This window comes from Heloderma suspectum, chromosome 3, assembly GCF_057233095.1.
Source record: "Heloderma suspectum isolate Gila_16-S chromosome 3, 16-S_ref, whole genome shotgun sequence".
NCBI lineage: Eukaryota > Metazoa > Chordata > Lepidosauria > Squamata > Helodermatidae > Heloderma > Heloderma suspectum.
This window is the reverse complement of record NC_139460.1, coordinates 9,055,202-9,069,986: the sequence shown is the minus strand read 5'-3', so window position 1 is coordinate 9,069,986 and position 14,785 is coordinate 9,055,202. Positions and strand designations below refer to the sequence as shown.

At 46.7% G+C, this 14,785-nt stretch overlaps 1 protein-coding gene across 2 annotated transcripts in view; it reads right to left on the bottom strand.

Moving 5' to 3' along the window:
* Positions 1 to 14,785, bottom strand: part of MYO7A (myosin VIIA) — a 144,141-nt gene that overhangs the window by 36,748 nt on the left and 92,608 nt on the right. For both annotated transcript variants that reach the window (XM_084841598.1, XM_084841596.1), the window contains 9 exons: positions 12,908 to 12,997; positions 12,393 to 12,520; positions 10,058 to 10,184; positions 9,810 to 9,929; positions 6,640 to 6,813; positions 5,182 to 5,409; positions 2,773 to 2,943; positions 1,478 to 1,595; positions 44 to 170 (listed from right to left, as the gene is read on the bottom strand). In XM_084841598.1, coding sequence (XP_084697724.1) covers positions 44 to 170; positions 1,478 to 1,595; positions 2,773 to 2,943; positions 5,182 to 5,409; positions 6,640 to 6,813; positions 9,810 to 9,929; positions 10,058 to 10,184; positions 12,393 to 12,520; positions 12,908 to 12,997 — 1,283 coding nt within the window. The remainder of the gene's footprint in view (positions 1 to 43; positions 171 to 1,477; positions 1,596 to 2,772; positions 2,944 to 5,181; positions 5,410 to 6,639; positions 6,814 to 9,809; positions 9,930 to 10,057; positions 10,185 to 12,392; positions 12,521 to 12,907; positions 12,998 to 14,785) is intronic.

The following is a 14,785-nucleotide window of genomic DNA, read 5'->3' as shown; positions in this document are numbered from 1 at the left end:
GTCCAAATTTATTTACTGATTCACTGACATTTTACTGCCTTACCTACTGCTGGAGACAGCAGTGATCTCTGGAAAGGAAAGTTCCAGAAGGACCTGTTCTTGTTCATCCACAAAGTACACTCCTGTCCAGTTCACAGCTACAATCACATCATTTTTGGGAAGGCTGGGACCTGGGGTTAAAAGGAAGTGTGATTAAAATAATCACATAAGCATGCAAGAGAACTGCATCCTGAGCTTTGTTTGTTGTTTCTTCCCACTGCTGAAGAAACAAGCAACTCTTCAAAAGGAATGATGGCTTGGCTCTTTGGTCATGGGAAGAATTATAGCCCAAAAAACAAATGACGTTCCAGCTGTGTTCCCAACTATCAGTTCCTTGGATTCTGGCAATGGCGTCTTTGTAATTTTATTTTTAAGGTCAGATTAAGCAAGTCTCCACATTGTTACTGAAATAGTCTATTAATGAAGACAAGAACAGGATTTTTGAAGCAGTCATATTGAGTACGAGTCTGTCTTTGCAACTTACATTATAGACATACATTCCAGGAAAGGCAAATGTTGGACTGACCCTCAGTCTTGCACCTACCCATGTACATCTGGTGAGGGAGGTCACCTTTTCATTCTTTCCATGTCCATACTTCACTTTACCCCCGCCTCGAAATCACAAACATTAAACATATTGTGCAAAACTGCTCTAGGGACTGGTGAGTGTGTTGAGAATGTCATAGACACTGGCCAATACATGCTCTCCATAACTGATTTTCTCCCATTCAAATGAATTGCATTGGAAATGTGCAGAATCAGATTTGCAAAACTTGTCCTGGGTGAGAAAATGTTATGTCTGCAATGAATGTGGAGAAGACATTTTGCAAACCTCCCTCTTATTCTAAAAATATTCCATCCGGTGTCCTGACCTATAGCCAATGCAATGGGGTGATGAGAATACAAAACACACCCTAGTCACTAGAACATACCAGAAGTACAGTTGTTTGGGCCACAGGCAGGACATGGCTTAACACAAGGGTCGGGAACCTCTGGACTATGGGCCAAATGCGGACCTCCTGGACTCTCAGTCCAGAACCTTGGACTCTCCCCAAGCCATGTCCCTCTCTCTCCAGGTTGCATCCCCCCACCAACACTGCTCCAGGTTATTGATACTATTTGCTCCCTCCTGTTCTGTCTCCCAACTAAAAGCTGGAGGGAACCGTGAACAAATTGGGGACAGAAATGCCTGGATACCCCACTGTGTACTGAACAAAGGTAACAGTCACATCCCTAACTCCACCCACTTTTAGTTCTGGCCATGCCCACTGCTGCAGTGTAGATCCCACCAGGTTCTGATTGAGATAATCCAGATCACAAAAGGATAAATTCTACATCCCTGGCTTAACAGATCATCCTCTTCTCCACCAACATCAACTGCTGCCCGTACTCCCTGTGAGTACTCCAGCATACAGCAAGGCCTCCTTTCTTGGGTTACCTGAGAATTTGAAAGCTTCATAGAACCTGGAGAACAGCAAAGGCCACTTGAAACGGGCAAAATCCACCACTTCTTCCTTGACTTTTTTGGGATCTGCTCTCTTCTGGGTATAGATTCCCTGCAGGAAATTGAAGTGGGGAAAATACTAAATCATTGGAGGTTGGTGGTTCTGATGTCAGCAGGGTAGTGAATCTGCTATGGGTTTCAGTCTGAAGCAGAATTCTAAAGGAGCTATGCAAGGTGTGGAAGCACCTTGGATAGCTCCTTTAGAGTTCTGACTGGTTCTGACTGAAGCCCGGAGTGGATTTACCGCCCCACTGACATCGGAGCCACCAGCCTCCACCATACCAAATTGATAAATCTTCATTTTGCAGGGTGGATCAGACAGCGTAGTTTACATTCTTCAGCAGTATAAAAATGGGAGCCTTGTCCCATTCTAAAGACTCTTCAGTGTCAAAAGCCTTGTCCCAACCCCCCAAAAGTGAACAAAAAGAAGATAAAAACCTAAGAAGAGCCCTGCTAGATCAGACCAAAGTCCTATCTAGCAAAGCATTCTGTTTGCACAGTGGTCAACCAGGTGCCTGAGGAAGCCAACAAACAGCATCCTCCCACTTACGTTTCCCTCTAGTTTTCTGGTGATTTTCCAGCGTGCCCAGAGGGCATGCTCAATCCTTACTGAGATGCTTTGGATCCCACCCACCCCACCCTCTTGGAGCAGGGGGAGGGGGGCTTAAACGATTTTTTGCTCTTCCACAAAACTTGGAGTTCCTCAAAGGCTCCTGACACCTCCCTTCTTGTGCATGGATGGTGCTGTTTTGGCTGCATAACGATCCATACTTGGACAATGAGTTCGTTACTAGTATATAGGATGAAAGTAAATTCCAGGCTTACGAGAACAGAATTCTTGCCACAATATGCCACTCCTTAAAACAGGGGTGTAGAACCTCAAGATTGGGGGCCAAATTTGGCCCTCCAGGATTCCCCAGATGGCCACACCGCCTTCCCCTTGTCCCACCTCCTTTCCCCCGACCATCAATTGTTTGGTGGTTTCCTCTGCTTTTGTGTAGGTTTTTTTTTGCTCATTCTAAAAGGCCGAAATGCTTCTCCTAATGGGAGAATGGCAGTAAGAGCTTTAAGCTAAAATATGCCGGTATTGCTGGTGTTTTGGCCTCAAATGGAATTTGGCCCTTGACCTGAACAAAATTCAGCTGCCTGCCTTGAAAGAAATGAGTGTCTTGCCTGGCCCTTTCCTAAACTCTGGCAGCCTTGTTGCAATAGAAAGCCCAACTCCTTGCCTTTTTATGGGCAGCTATGATGAACTGAGCCCACTTCTCTATGGTTTTTGAAGGCATGATCTCTCTGTCTGGGATGTAGGAGGGGATCAAGTTCAGGAGCCTCTCCAAGATCATCTCAGACCCATAATCCACATAATATTGCTGGGAAGCCAGTTCTGCCAAGTCTTCTTCCTGTGGGGAAAGGGATGGAACAAAGAAAGCACAGGACGGAGCTTTTAAAAAAAGAACACCTGTTACCCGCCCCCCATGGGACCACGACAGGCCACAATTAACAGTACACTGAGGCAATATTGATGCTATAGTGTAGTAATCTAACCATTGTGGGGTTACACTTTTTTGTTATGGGCTGGAGTGAGACAAACGAATATAAGAACATAAGAAGAGCAGTGCTAGATCAGACCAAAGGTCCGTCTTTGGCATTCTATTCCCAGCATTCTATTCACACAGTGTCTAAGCAGATGCCCATGAGAAGTCCACATGGAGGACACAAGTGCAACAGCACCCTCCCATCCATGTTCCCCAGGAACTGGTGTACATAAGCATATGCCTCTGATACTGGAGGTAGCATATAGCCATCAGGACTGGTAGCCAGTAATAGCCTTATCTTCCAAGAACTCCACATTTAGACTTTTCTTTCCAGTTCCTTTCAGTTTCTGTCCAGTGTTATTGTGGCACGAAACAGCCTGCCTTGTTTGGCAGAAAATAAAATGAGTAGGATATACTGCCCCTGTTTCACGTTATACCAACAAACAGATAGGAGTTTGGTTAATATGAATTGCATGTTGGGCGGGGGAGGGAAGGGAAATTTGGAAGGGACAATTGCAAGGGAAGAATTGGCAGTCAGGGATGCTTGACACTTCCCACACCTACTGATTCCCCCGTGTAAATACTACCTCCGGAATCTGTTTTCTCTGCACTTTTCCCCCCAGTCTCGATGCCAAGGTGGTTGGGGTGGGGGGACAATCAGAAAAAAATGGGGGGTTGCAGGGGAGAATCTTGAGGTCAGGGGAAGGGTTAAGCATCTATCTCCTGATTCTTCCTAGTAAACGCCTTCTGTCCCTGAATTCAGGGCCAGCATCAAGGGTAGGCATGGTTGGGTAACTGCCGAGGGCCCACACCCCAGCAGGAGACTATTGATTAGACCCTGCTGGACTAGTTCTCTTCCCTATTGCAACCTGCTTGTTCGCTTGCCTCTTGCTGTGGTCCAGACAACAGTGGTGGTGAGAAGAAGGCAGTAGATGCCACGGCCTCCTTGCTTATTGGTTGTGCTTGTCAAGCAAGCAAAGGTAGCAGTGATGAGAAAGAGGATGAGGAGCTACAGTAGCTGGTGAGGGAGGGGGCCCATCAAGGGTGTCTTGCCCAAAGGCACTCAAAAACCTAGAGCCGGCACTGCCCACACTAACTTGCTGTCATACTAATTTGCCATGCGTTGAAATTGTCTTTCGGAGGCTCTCCAAGTCCCTCCACCTGCATCTGAGATAGGGCCTTCTCAGTGGTGGTGACCCGTTGGCGGAATTCCCTTTCCAAAGAGGCTCCCTGGCACCAATATTGCTATATTTACAGTGAGGATGGACAAATCTGTCAGTTTTGGTTTCCCTCAGTTTATCATACCTCCAGTCTTAAGATAGGTTCATCCTGAACTTGGAGACTTTTAAAAAAAGTTTTCATGAAAGTTCATAAACATTTTTGCCCACATTTCTCTTAATATATGCAATTTTGCATATATTTTGCACAAAATATGCATTTTTGCCTAATATACACATTTTTGGCAACCAATTCTCCTAATATAATGCATTTTTGAATGTTATTTTCCCTAATATATGCATTTTTGTATGCTTTTTTAGATTGGAGAACTCCATTTCAAAATTCAGAAAAATACAAATTGAAAGTGAACTGTGTTTCCCTTTGCACAGCAGTTCAAAAGTGTGAAATTAGGTAAGTTTGCACGAAAATGAGAACTGAACTTATATTTGCCCCATCCCCAATTTTCAGTGGCAAGCAAATATATATTTTTATTTTCCCAGGTTTTTTAAAATGTAAATGTTGTTTATGTTGTATTTTGTCTTGTTTCTGTAAACTGCCTTGATATATAATAAAATAACATAGGCAGATCTGTCATGTGGCAAAATTATGCTTTCTGCTTTTACTCAAAATTATGCTTTCTGCTTTTACAGTCATCATGATGGCACATAGATGGCCAGATTTGGCTATGTGAAGCCAGTTTGGAGGAAGGGCAACAGTTCCTGCCCAGACTCTGAATGCGGGAAACACTTTCCCCCCCTTTAAAAACGAATCAAAAATTGCCCAAGTGGGGCACTTTTCACAAGTGGTGAAAGTGTTCACAAAAATCACCCCATGTTTCAGCTTATCCCTAATTTGAATGGGGGAGTCAATGTGCTGGCAGCTTACCTTATCACACCGGTATTCCCCAAATTTCACTCCCCTCACTATCTGCTGATAAATGAGGTTTGTTGCCACATTGTCTTCGTTTGGGTTGTGCCAGGGTGTGAAGATCTCCTTCCTGAAGAAAAGCCTCCAGGGGGCATTCCGTTCCTGGGCCCCCTGCTCTTTGGCATATTGCTCACACTGAGACACGGCATCCATCACATGGTCGCTGCCACTTCCAAGGGAAGAGACCTGGGGAGGGGAGAATAAGCTGGTCAACTTTTTGGCTACTCGTAATTGGTTCTTAGGCTCAAGTATTCTATTTAAATTTTAGCAATTATTTTTAAATGTCCCCTTTTTTGGTGATGCATTTCTTCTTTTTTGGCAATTCGTAAGTGGCTACCATACACAGAAAACTCCTGAAGGCAAATCCGGTTGGGGTTTGCACGGGCATCCAGTTGGGGCTCAAAGCTTGGTGACTTCTTGCGGCTTGGTCCCCTGGACACCAGTCTGTGGACTGCCGTGCTTGCCTGACTCGGCACACACTGAGTTGGGCAAATGCGGCAGGCCCCGCTGCTCCGCGAAGCAGCCATTCTGTGCAAAATGGCATCTCGGCCTTTTTCGTAAATCCCATTTGTGGAAATGGCAGCTATAAGGCAGCCATTTACACAACATTACGGGCGTAAGTGGACCACTTACGCCTGTAATCATGCGTAAATGGCCGCTTTACAGCTGCCATTTCTGTAAATAGGGAGTTACAAGAAAGGCCGAGACACCATTCTTTTGCAAAATGGCTGCTTGGTGAGGGATAGGGCACTGCTTGCCAGGCATCCATGGACTGCCTGGTGGCTTGCCGCATGTGGAGAACAGGGTTGGCCAATGGGCAAGGGTCCGGTGAGCGGTGTGCGGGGCGAGCTACAGTGACTTTACCCATCCCTTAAATTCAGTTCTTGGGCCTAAATTTATGAATCTAAACTAAACGTTTTACTACTCTAAGGACGCAATCCTATGCATGTTTAGGCAGAAAAAAGTCCTACAACTCCCAGCATTCCCCAGCCAGCAGTGCTTGCTGGGGAATGCTGGAAGTTGTAGGACTTTTCTCTCTCTAAACATGCATAGGATTGCGCCTTTAAGGAAAGGAAAGGTTCCTCCTGTGCAAGCACCGAGTCATTACTGACCCCTAGAGGGACGCTGCTTGCGCTGGCGTTTTCATGGCAGACTATAGCGGGGTGGTTTGCCATTGCCTTCCCCGGTCGTGACTACCTTTCCCCCAGCAAGCTGGGTACTCATTTTACCGACCTCGGAAGGATGGAAGGCTGAGTCGACCTGAGCCAGCTACCCAAGACCCAGCTTCCGCTGTGATTGAACTCAGGTCATGGGGAGAGTTTCGGTTGCAATACTGCAGCCTACTACTCTGTGCCTTTAGTAACGCAGTAAAAGCAACATCGTGGAACACAACTAGTTCCCCCACCTGTGGCTTACCTTGTCGAAAAGAGCAATGTAAAGCGAGAAACCAAAGTAATCCTTCAAGCTTATCTTGTCAGCCAGGGAGTTACAGAGCTCTTTGGCTGTTGTTGCTGAGTCTGTCAACAGGGTCTTAGTTGTGCCATCCATAAATGTAACAGGTAACATGATGGGTTTCTTAGATTTGGTGGCCTGCAACAGGAAAGTAAACCCATTAAATAAATGTTTAGAAACGATGACAAATTACAATCAGAGATCTTTAGGACCAGATCAAGACATTTTGCTGCCTGGGGCAGAGCAGCAAATGGTGCCCCCTCATCCCTCCTAGTCAAGGTATCCAAAGCCAGCCAAGTTATTTTGGCACATGTGGTAGAAAATCCCACACCCACCTCTCCCTTTCCCTGGGAGTAAAAATGCAGCAGTAACAAATTAACTAACTAATAATTTGCCTCCCTTTCATGTCACCCAAAGGGTGCTGTCTGAATCAGTCACCTCCCCCTGGCTAGCAGGAGGGATGGCCCTGGAGGACTAAGCAGATATAAAACCTCTACTGAATTCTCCCTCTGTGCTTGCTGTTGTAGCAAGCATTGCTGCTGACTGTTTCAGGCTGCAACCTGAAATCAGGGTAAAAATCTAGGTTCATGGGAATAAATGACAACAGACGTTTTAGAAACGTGAACTTCCTGATCTCAGATATGTCCCCTTGTAGAGTGCCTTGTGTTCACTCACAGGTCTACTATTGGCAGTTCACCCCCTGAGTGAGGGGTGTATAGCCATTGTGCTGTGATGATATCATGGTGAAGCCACCACCGGATGATTTTGTGGGAGAGTTGCGTGGACTCATTAATTGTTAAGATATACTGGAACTGGGAGCGTCTAGATTTGTTCTCTGCTGCCCCTTGTGGTAGCCATGTAGGATTGTAAATTGACAGATTCCCAAGAGCTAAGATGTCCTCCAGGATGACCCCACCTTTCTGGCAGCTCATTGGTTTCCCCTGACCCAGTAGGACTATAAAAGCTTCCAGGCCAGGTTTGGGATTTGCCTAGGCAAATCAGTGTCAGCTTCAGGTTTCTGAGGGCTGTTGAGCAAGACATCCTCAGTGGGCCCCTTCCCTCAATGAGTCTACCTTCTCACCACCATTGGTGAGAAGCTTCTACGGCTCCTCATCCTCTTTCTCATCATTGCTAACCCTCGCTTGCCTGCCAGGCAAGCTTGCCTGCCAGTGAATAAGTAGGCAGTGGCGTCTACTGCTCCTTCTCCTCATCACCACCATTGTCTGGGTCAGAATAAAAGGTGGAAAGGAGGAGGAACTCTGGGCAGCTCTTTTCAGGGGGCCCCTGCTGGGGTGTGGGCCCTTGGCAGGTGCCCATCCATACTGTCAGGGTTCTCTTGAACTCCCTCCTTCCCCAAACACTCACACACACACAAAAGGAGAGGCTTCAGTCTCACGCCTTTAATTCATTATTCACAGGTTCATTACAGATGCAAATCTTCGAAGACTCTCTGGCTACAAAGGAATGCCTCCAGGGGATTCAAATGGGAATAAACGAAAGTTGCCCGCAGCTTGAAAGGGCGGTTGTCTGGCTAGGCTAACTTAGGGAGGGAGGTCCTGCCCCTCGCCTGCTGCTCCCCTGCGTAGCCTCTCACGCATTGCTAACCGGTTTGAACATCTAAGCTCCGCCCCTGACGTTTCCCTCTTACCTCTGCACCTCCGCCTGGCGTCCCTTAGGTCACAGTCCTCAAGCCCCTCTTCCTCCTGCTCACTGCTTCTCACAGAGGGGGGTGAGGGGGAAGCGTCAGGCCCGGCCATCTGGGAGCTGGTACCCTGAGAAGCACACCTACCCATATCTGAACTGGCCTGTGAAAATGCCTCCCCTGGTTCTGGCTGCTCCTCTTCTGAATCTGAGCTGCTGACTATCTCCCTGAGCTCAGAATCAATCCTGACACATACCTACCCTTGACCCCAGCCCTGGTCAGTATTGTTCTCGCCTGCCTGATTCCCCTCCAGCTGGTCCCAGGGACTCTTGCCTCCTCTTCTTCTAAGTGGCCTGACACCGAGTGTCAACTAGTGCTGTGCTGAAAATTTATCCCACATTTTTTCTAACCATTCTCATTCAATCTGACAGAAGAGAAATTGCTTTCGAAAAGAAGTTTAATAGTGAAGAAATTTTGGAGAAATTCTCATGGGTTGGGTTTGGGTTTCCTGGGCTTCCCTTACTTAGGTGGCCAAAGAGTGAGAACAAGTGCCCTGTTTTTCATTGTACAATCATCTCCCTGGCAGCCTGTAGCCTTGTCAGCTTCATGCACTTCAATTAAGGCCCAGTTTAAGGCACCGTGAGGTAATTCCTCCCATTGGACTTTTTGAGATCAGGACGTGCAGGCAGCCTGGGAGGCTGGCTGTGATTAGGTAAGCTCAAAAACACCACAAAAATACATTCTAAAGCATCCTAAATGGGGCAGAACAATGGAAGCCTCTTTCATGGGGGGAGAAAACTTTCAGAAAATTGGAGGACAGATTTTGGCGGAGCACTAACTCCACCTCATCCCTGGAGCTGGACACCACACTGCCCCCACCTGCATTGAGGTGGATGCAAACTGGGGGCCAGCCTGCCAAGACAGTTGTTGCTGCTGCAGCATGAAGACCGCCAAAACCCCTACCCCAAAAGAAAGAAGCTGTGCTGCAAGCCCTGCCAATGGGGAGTCCTACCTGGGAGAAACTGCTGAGAATTTCTCCTCCCCCTGAAGAAATTTGGTGAAATTGCCTCCCAAATTTCTCTGCCCACAAGTAAGGTGGAGAATTTCAAGAGACCATTTGCACACAGCTGTAGTGTCAACATTGTTAATTCTCCAACACATGCTGGGACTGCAGGTCACCAAAGGATGAGTGGGTAGGGTCATGTCGGGCTCTTTGTCCATCTAGCCCAGTGTCCATTGACTGCCACCTGCTTTCTAGGGTCTAAGGTAGAGAGAAAGTTTTTCCTATTACCTGCTACCTGGTCCTTTTCTTTAAAGAAACCAAACAAGCTGTAAATCCTGGGGATTGAACCTGGGACCTTCTACATGCAAAGCATGTGCTCTACCACTGAGCTATCGTCACTCCCTATAAGAGTGTTGCAACATGGGAGCATTCAGCCCCCAAATCATGTGTCAGAATGGCATCTTGGGTGATGTTCACTTCTGTTTTTACCTGAAGTTCTAGCCAGCTTGGTGGCTGAGTCCGGGTCCCATTGGCAAATGTCCTCCGCAGCCTCTCTTCGCAATAAGGAGCATAACCTGGAGGGCCTCCATTGATGAAGTTCCTTAAATACTATTGTCAAGACAGAATGCTGCAGTGAGAATCTCTTGGCCACGACCTTTAATTTCCAAGAACATGACTGGCACCTCCTCTCTAGAGACAGATCCCAAGGGGACGGTTCATCAACTCCCTCCTTTTACCTTGACAAACTTTTCTGAAGGGGCGAAGCATCCGACACATAAGGACGCGAGGATCCACCCTCTGGCGTGGCTGCTTTTGGAAGGGTTTTGGGTCAGCTGTTTGCAGATCTGACAATAAATTTCATCTCTGGCAGGAGAAAAATGGTCCATTTGGATTAAAACTCCCAGGTTCACCTCCTCACAGGATCCATTTGCAAGATAGGCAAAGTAACACCTGTGCAGACATGCCAATGCATAGGCAGAGACAGTGCAGTACAGTGGGTGGAATATCTCTTAACCTAACCCACCTTGCAGGGTTGTTGTGAGGATCAAATAGTGAAAACCTCCATGTACACTGCCTTCTGTTCCTTAGGGGAAGGGCAGGGTACAGATGTCTCCCCCTGGGGACCTGATGTGGGCCAGCATTTCTGCTGCCTTGTAGGAGAGCATATGCTGTTTGCCACTACTTAGGCTCTGCTTGTATATTTGTAAATGAAGCACATAAGAAATGCCATAGGTCTCCAGTAAGCTCTCATCCAAAGGAAACCAAAGCAAAGTAATGCTCCCTTGGAACATCTTGCCATTTGGGGAAGTGGGGTGTGTGCGATGGCGAACATCAGCTATTGGGCGGATTTAAAATATAATAAAGAAATAATAAACAGGTTAAGAAAAGTAAGTTCATGACTTCCTGCACCAGCTGAAGGAAGAAGGGAACAGATTTCAAAGTAGATTCCCTCTTCTCCACTCCCAAAACCAACTTCCTATGGAGTGATCTCCAACCACCATTGCATGAATATGCGCAGCACCCGGTAGACTTCACCCAGCCTTAGAGGTTGCTGTTGCTCTCCCCTAAGAGACAAACAGAGAGAACCGGTTCACACATAACGACAAGCTACGGCAGGTGGACTTCCCCACGGGGCTTGTTGTTGCATGCTGGCCACCATTTCAAAAATCGAAGCCGCAGAGGGAGACATGCCACGGCTTGTTGTTGTTATGAGTGAACCCGGCCAGGGTGAGTTGTTGGGGTGGTTAACAAACCACCCACAACACTAATGCAGGCCATGGGCTCTGGATGGCTTATTAACCACCCCAACAACCCACTCTGGCTGAATTCGCACACAATGACAACCCATGGTGTGCCCCCACTGCAGCTTCATTTTAAAAATGGTGGCCAACACCGCCACAAGGGAAATTAACCCATACTAGCTTGTCATTACATGCAAACCAGACCAGAGTCTCCCTTTCTATTCCTGCTCCTCACTTTGAGTCCTGGTGCCCTCTTCAGGGAATGCAGCTAACGGGCCTGGAGCTAGAATGGGGGCACCTTGGGTTACAATAAGGTGAATGGGAAGGGGGCAAGGCTGGCACCAGGGGTTAGCATGGTCATGTACCTCCTGAGGCCACACACCAACTAAGAGCCCACTAGCAGTCGAGCCCCCAAGTCCTTGGTGCTGTTCGTCCTCACCATTACCAGTTGTTCCAGGGGTAGCCAGAGGGGGACAGCAGGTGAGAGAGAAGCAAGGAGGAAGAGGAGGAGGAGGAGCAGGTACTGTGGTTGTCTGTTTGCAACCTCTGGCCCAGAGAGAGAGGATGGGCAAATGTTTGAGCAACATGTGCAAATTACAGCCGAATTTGTGGAATTTATCCCTGAATTTGTGGAATTTATGGCCAAATTTGTGGAACCTATGGCTGAATTTGTGCAAATTACTCGGAAATTTTCACAAATTGCAAAACCTGTGAAAAACATGCACAGAAAAGTTCCTGGAGTTCAGGGGAAAGCCCAGAGCTTGGCTCACAAATGCAAATTGAGTTGTACATGCCGCGGAACTCTGTTGAGTAAAAAACGATCTGCATTTCCCAGCAACGGAATCCCTACTTTGAATTGGGCCCAGAGGTTATAAACAACAGTAAAGAAAGAAATTCATTCTGGTGTAATAGTCTACCAAAATGTGGATTTAAAAGGGAATAGTGTGATTGCTCAGATATAAATGAGCATGGCCTTACAGTCCAGTTGGAATCCACCTGGAGTGGAGCCGCCAGTGTGGGGGTTCCCTCTCTGTGGAGCTCCCTGCCTCTGGAATCAGACAGGCACCAGCACTGTTTTGTTTCTCGTGCCTGCTGAAGACATTTTTATTTCAACAAGCTTTTCCCATTTAACCAACCATGGTTTTTATTGGTATGCTGTTTTTAAAATAACTGTTAATATTGTGTTTTATTCCTTTTATCTTTATTGTTCACTGCTCCAGAATCTGATTAGATGTGGAGTGGTATATAAATGTTGTAAGTAAATAAGTAAGTAAGTAAGTAAATAAAATGGCCATGCAGAATATTTCTTCTTTTCATACTACTATCTAACCTTAATGCTGGCCTGAGGATGCCATTGCCAATAATGAAATGGAGCTTTTCCAGGTTGGAGGTTGGTCGGTCTTCAAGCATGCTGTTGCCTTGGACAGTAGACTCGCCATCGTGAAGACGCTTGGTCACCTAGCCAAATGGAGGGCCAATTTGTGAGATGTGAGGATGTGGCATTATTCATTCCCCCATCCCCTGTCCACATGCACAACACCTCAGCCATCCAAGCCAGGCCTCTGTGGATGGATATTTTGCTCCTCCTGTACATTTCCAATGAATTTGGAACCATGCTAGACAACAAGATAGCTCCAGATAATACTTCATTTATACTAATTTACTGAAAGATTTTTACAAACGAAACTATGCTTGAGCAATGCTCCTTCCCGGACTCAGCCACCTGGTATGGGGGGCCAGGGCAGGTGGCAGTGCTGGTGGGGCTTGGCAGTTGCCCAAAGTGCTGGTGCTGGGCCTGCTAACAGTGGACTCTCAGTGCCCAAGCTGCAAAGAACTCCTGCTCACCTCTTCGGTTAGCTTGGATTTCTTCTTGAGCGTCAAGGAGACCAGTTTGTGCCGCACACTGTTCTTCTTGTGGCTGTCAATGTGCGCGCTCTATGAAGGCAAGATAAACGGGCTCATTTCAGAAGGACTGATCCTGTACGCTGGACACAGTGCCATCTTTTAGGATTTGGGAGATCCATGTTTGAGTCATGCTAACCTGGTTTGGGAAGTGGCCTTTCCATTGTACTGTTTGGGAAGTGAGAATTCAGAAAGTGATTTTCCCAAGGCCCCTCGTACATTTTGGGTAAGTCATTTTATCCAGCCTCACTTCCTGATCTGTGAAATGGAGGTACCACCTCCTTGGGCATGCATCTGCTATGGAGAAAGCCCAAATATTAGACTGGCGCTTTGGAGACATTCAGACATCCTCTGAAGCAACGTAGGCCTGCTCTAGAGCATTTTGAAGTGAAGCAGGGTGATTTGGAAACGTTGCACCTGCTTTGGTAGGTGCCCTGACACTGTCAGTGAGCAGGGACTGGTCTGAAACCTGGTACTGGGGCTTTGACAGCTGCCTTGATGTACAGGCCACCAGAGCCTGTACATGCAAGTCAAAGCAGGCAGTGCGGTGTCTTGTATAAGAGGAAAATAAAGGCTGCTTTCCCAAAAATAACTGGGAGGTGGTAAAGTGCACATGCCAGCAAGGATCCTGTTGCCCTAAGGGTCCTTGGAGGGAAGTGGGCAGGCCGCGCCACCAGCTGCTTTCAGAGGTGCAGCCTGTCTTTCATTCCTATGCAGGTCAATGGAGATTGGAGACAGCAAGTTCTCCATTGACTTGCATAGGAGGGGGAAATCTGAAGCTTGGGAAAATGGAAGCGAGGCCCTTCCTCGGGTCTGAGTTGAAGCATGTCTTGTCTGAAGGTGAAGCAGCCCCCTATCTGAAGCAGCAAAGCCAGTTCAAAGCATGTTTGTCCCTGTGCTCATCTCTACCACCTGTCTGAAAGAGTTACTTTGACAAGGAACATGGAGAAAAGTTCAAGGGCTTCAAACTTTTAAACTCTGGTGTCATAGAACTGTACCAATAAGGTTTTGCTGTTCAGATGCAAATGTTGGCACCAGACAGCCAAAGCACCCCTAAGCTTGTGATATATCTGTACATTGGATCCCAACGAGAATGCAAAGAACATTCTAAAAAATACATGCAAAACATCATCATAGAAAAAATCAGTAACACGAAATAAAACTCTAACCAAAAGTGGGATCTAAACTTGCAATTCATGAGCTAAAACTCGCCCTAATAACAGCAAAGAGTCTTGCGGTATCTCAAAGTCTACCAGATGACGATTGTTAACACTATGGATACTTACGTAGGAGTAGGGGTGTGCAGATACTGTAACATCCATTCCGTCTGTGTTTTGTGGATTGTCAGGCACTGTTTGTAGCTGTGTCTGCAGCTGCACTGTTTGTAGCCATCATCCACCCATTGACGGAATCGGATTTTCGTTGTTTCCAAATTTGTACACATTCGCATTTGTGCAAATGCTCATTTGTGCAAATTTGCAAGTGTGAAAATTCCCCCCCCATGCACATTTTCACACTTTAGCCTATGGGAGAAATGCGCATTTTGGCTGGTTTTATTTTTAATTTTGTGTATTTTTCTATGACAAAATTTGCAAGTCTGTGGAATCCGCTGCACGGGGGAGAAGCCAGTCTGCTGCGGAATCCATGGGTCGAATTCATGAAAATCTGAACTTATTTGTTTCCATTGCAGCTTTCTCCCACATCCCTACGTAGGAGTAAGTAAGTGAACTCAATGTGGCTTACTTTTGAGTAGACATGCATAGGCTTGCACTATAATTTTATTTATATTTATGTTTATTCATTTCATTCATTTACAGTAAT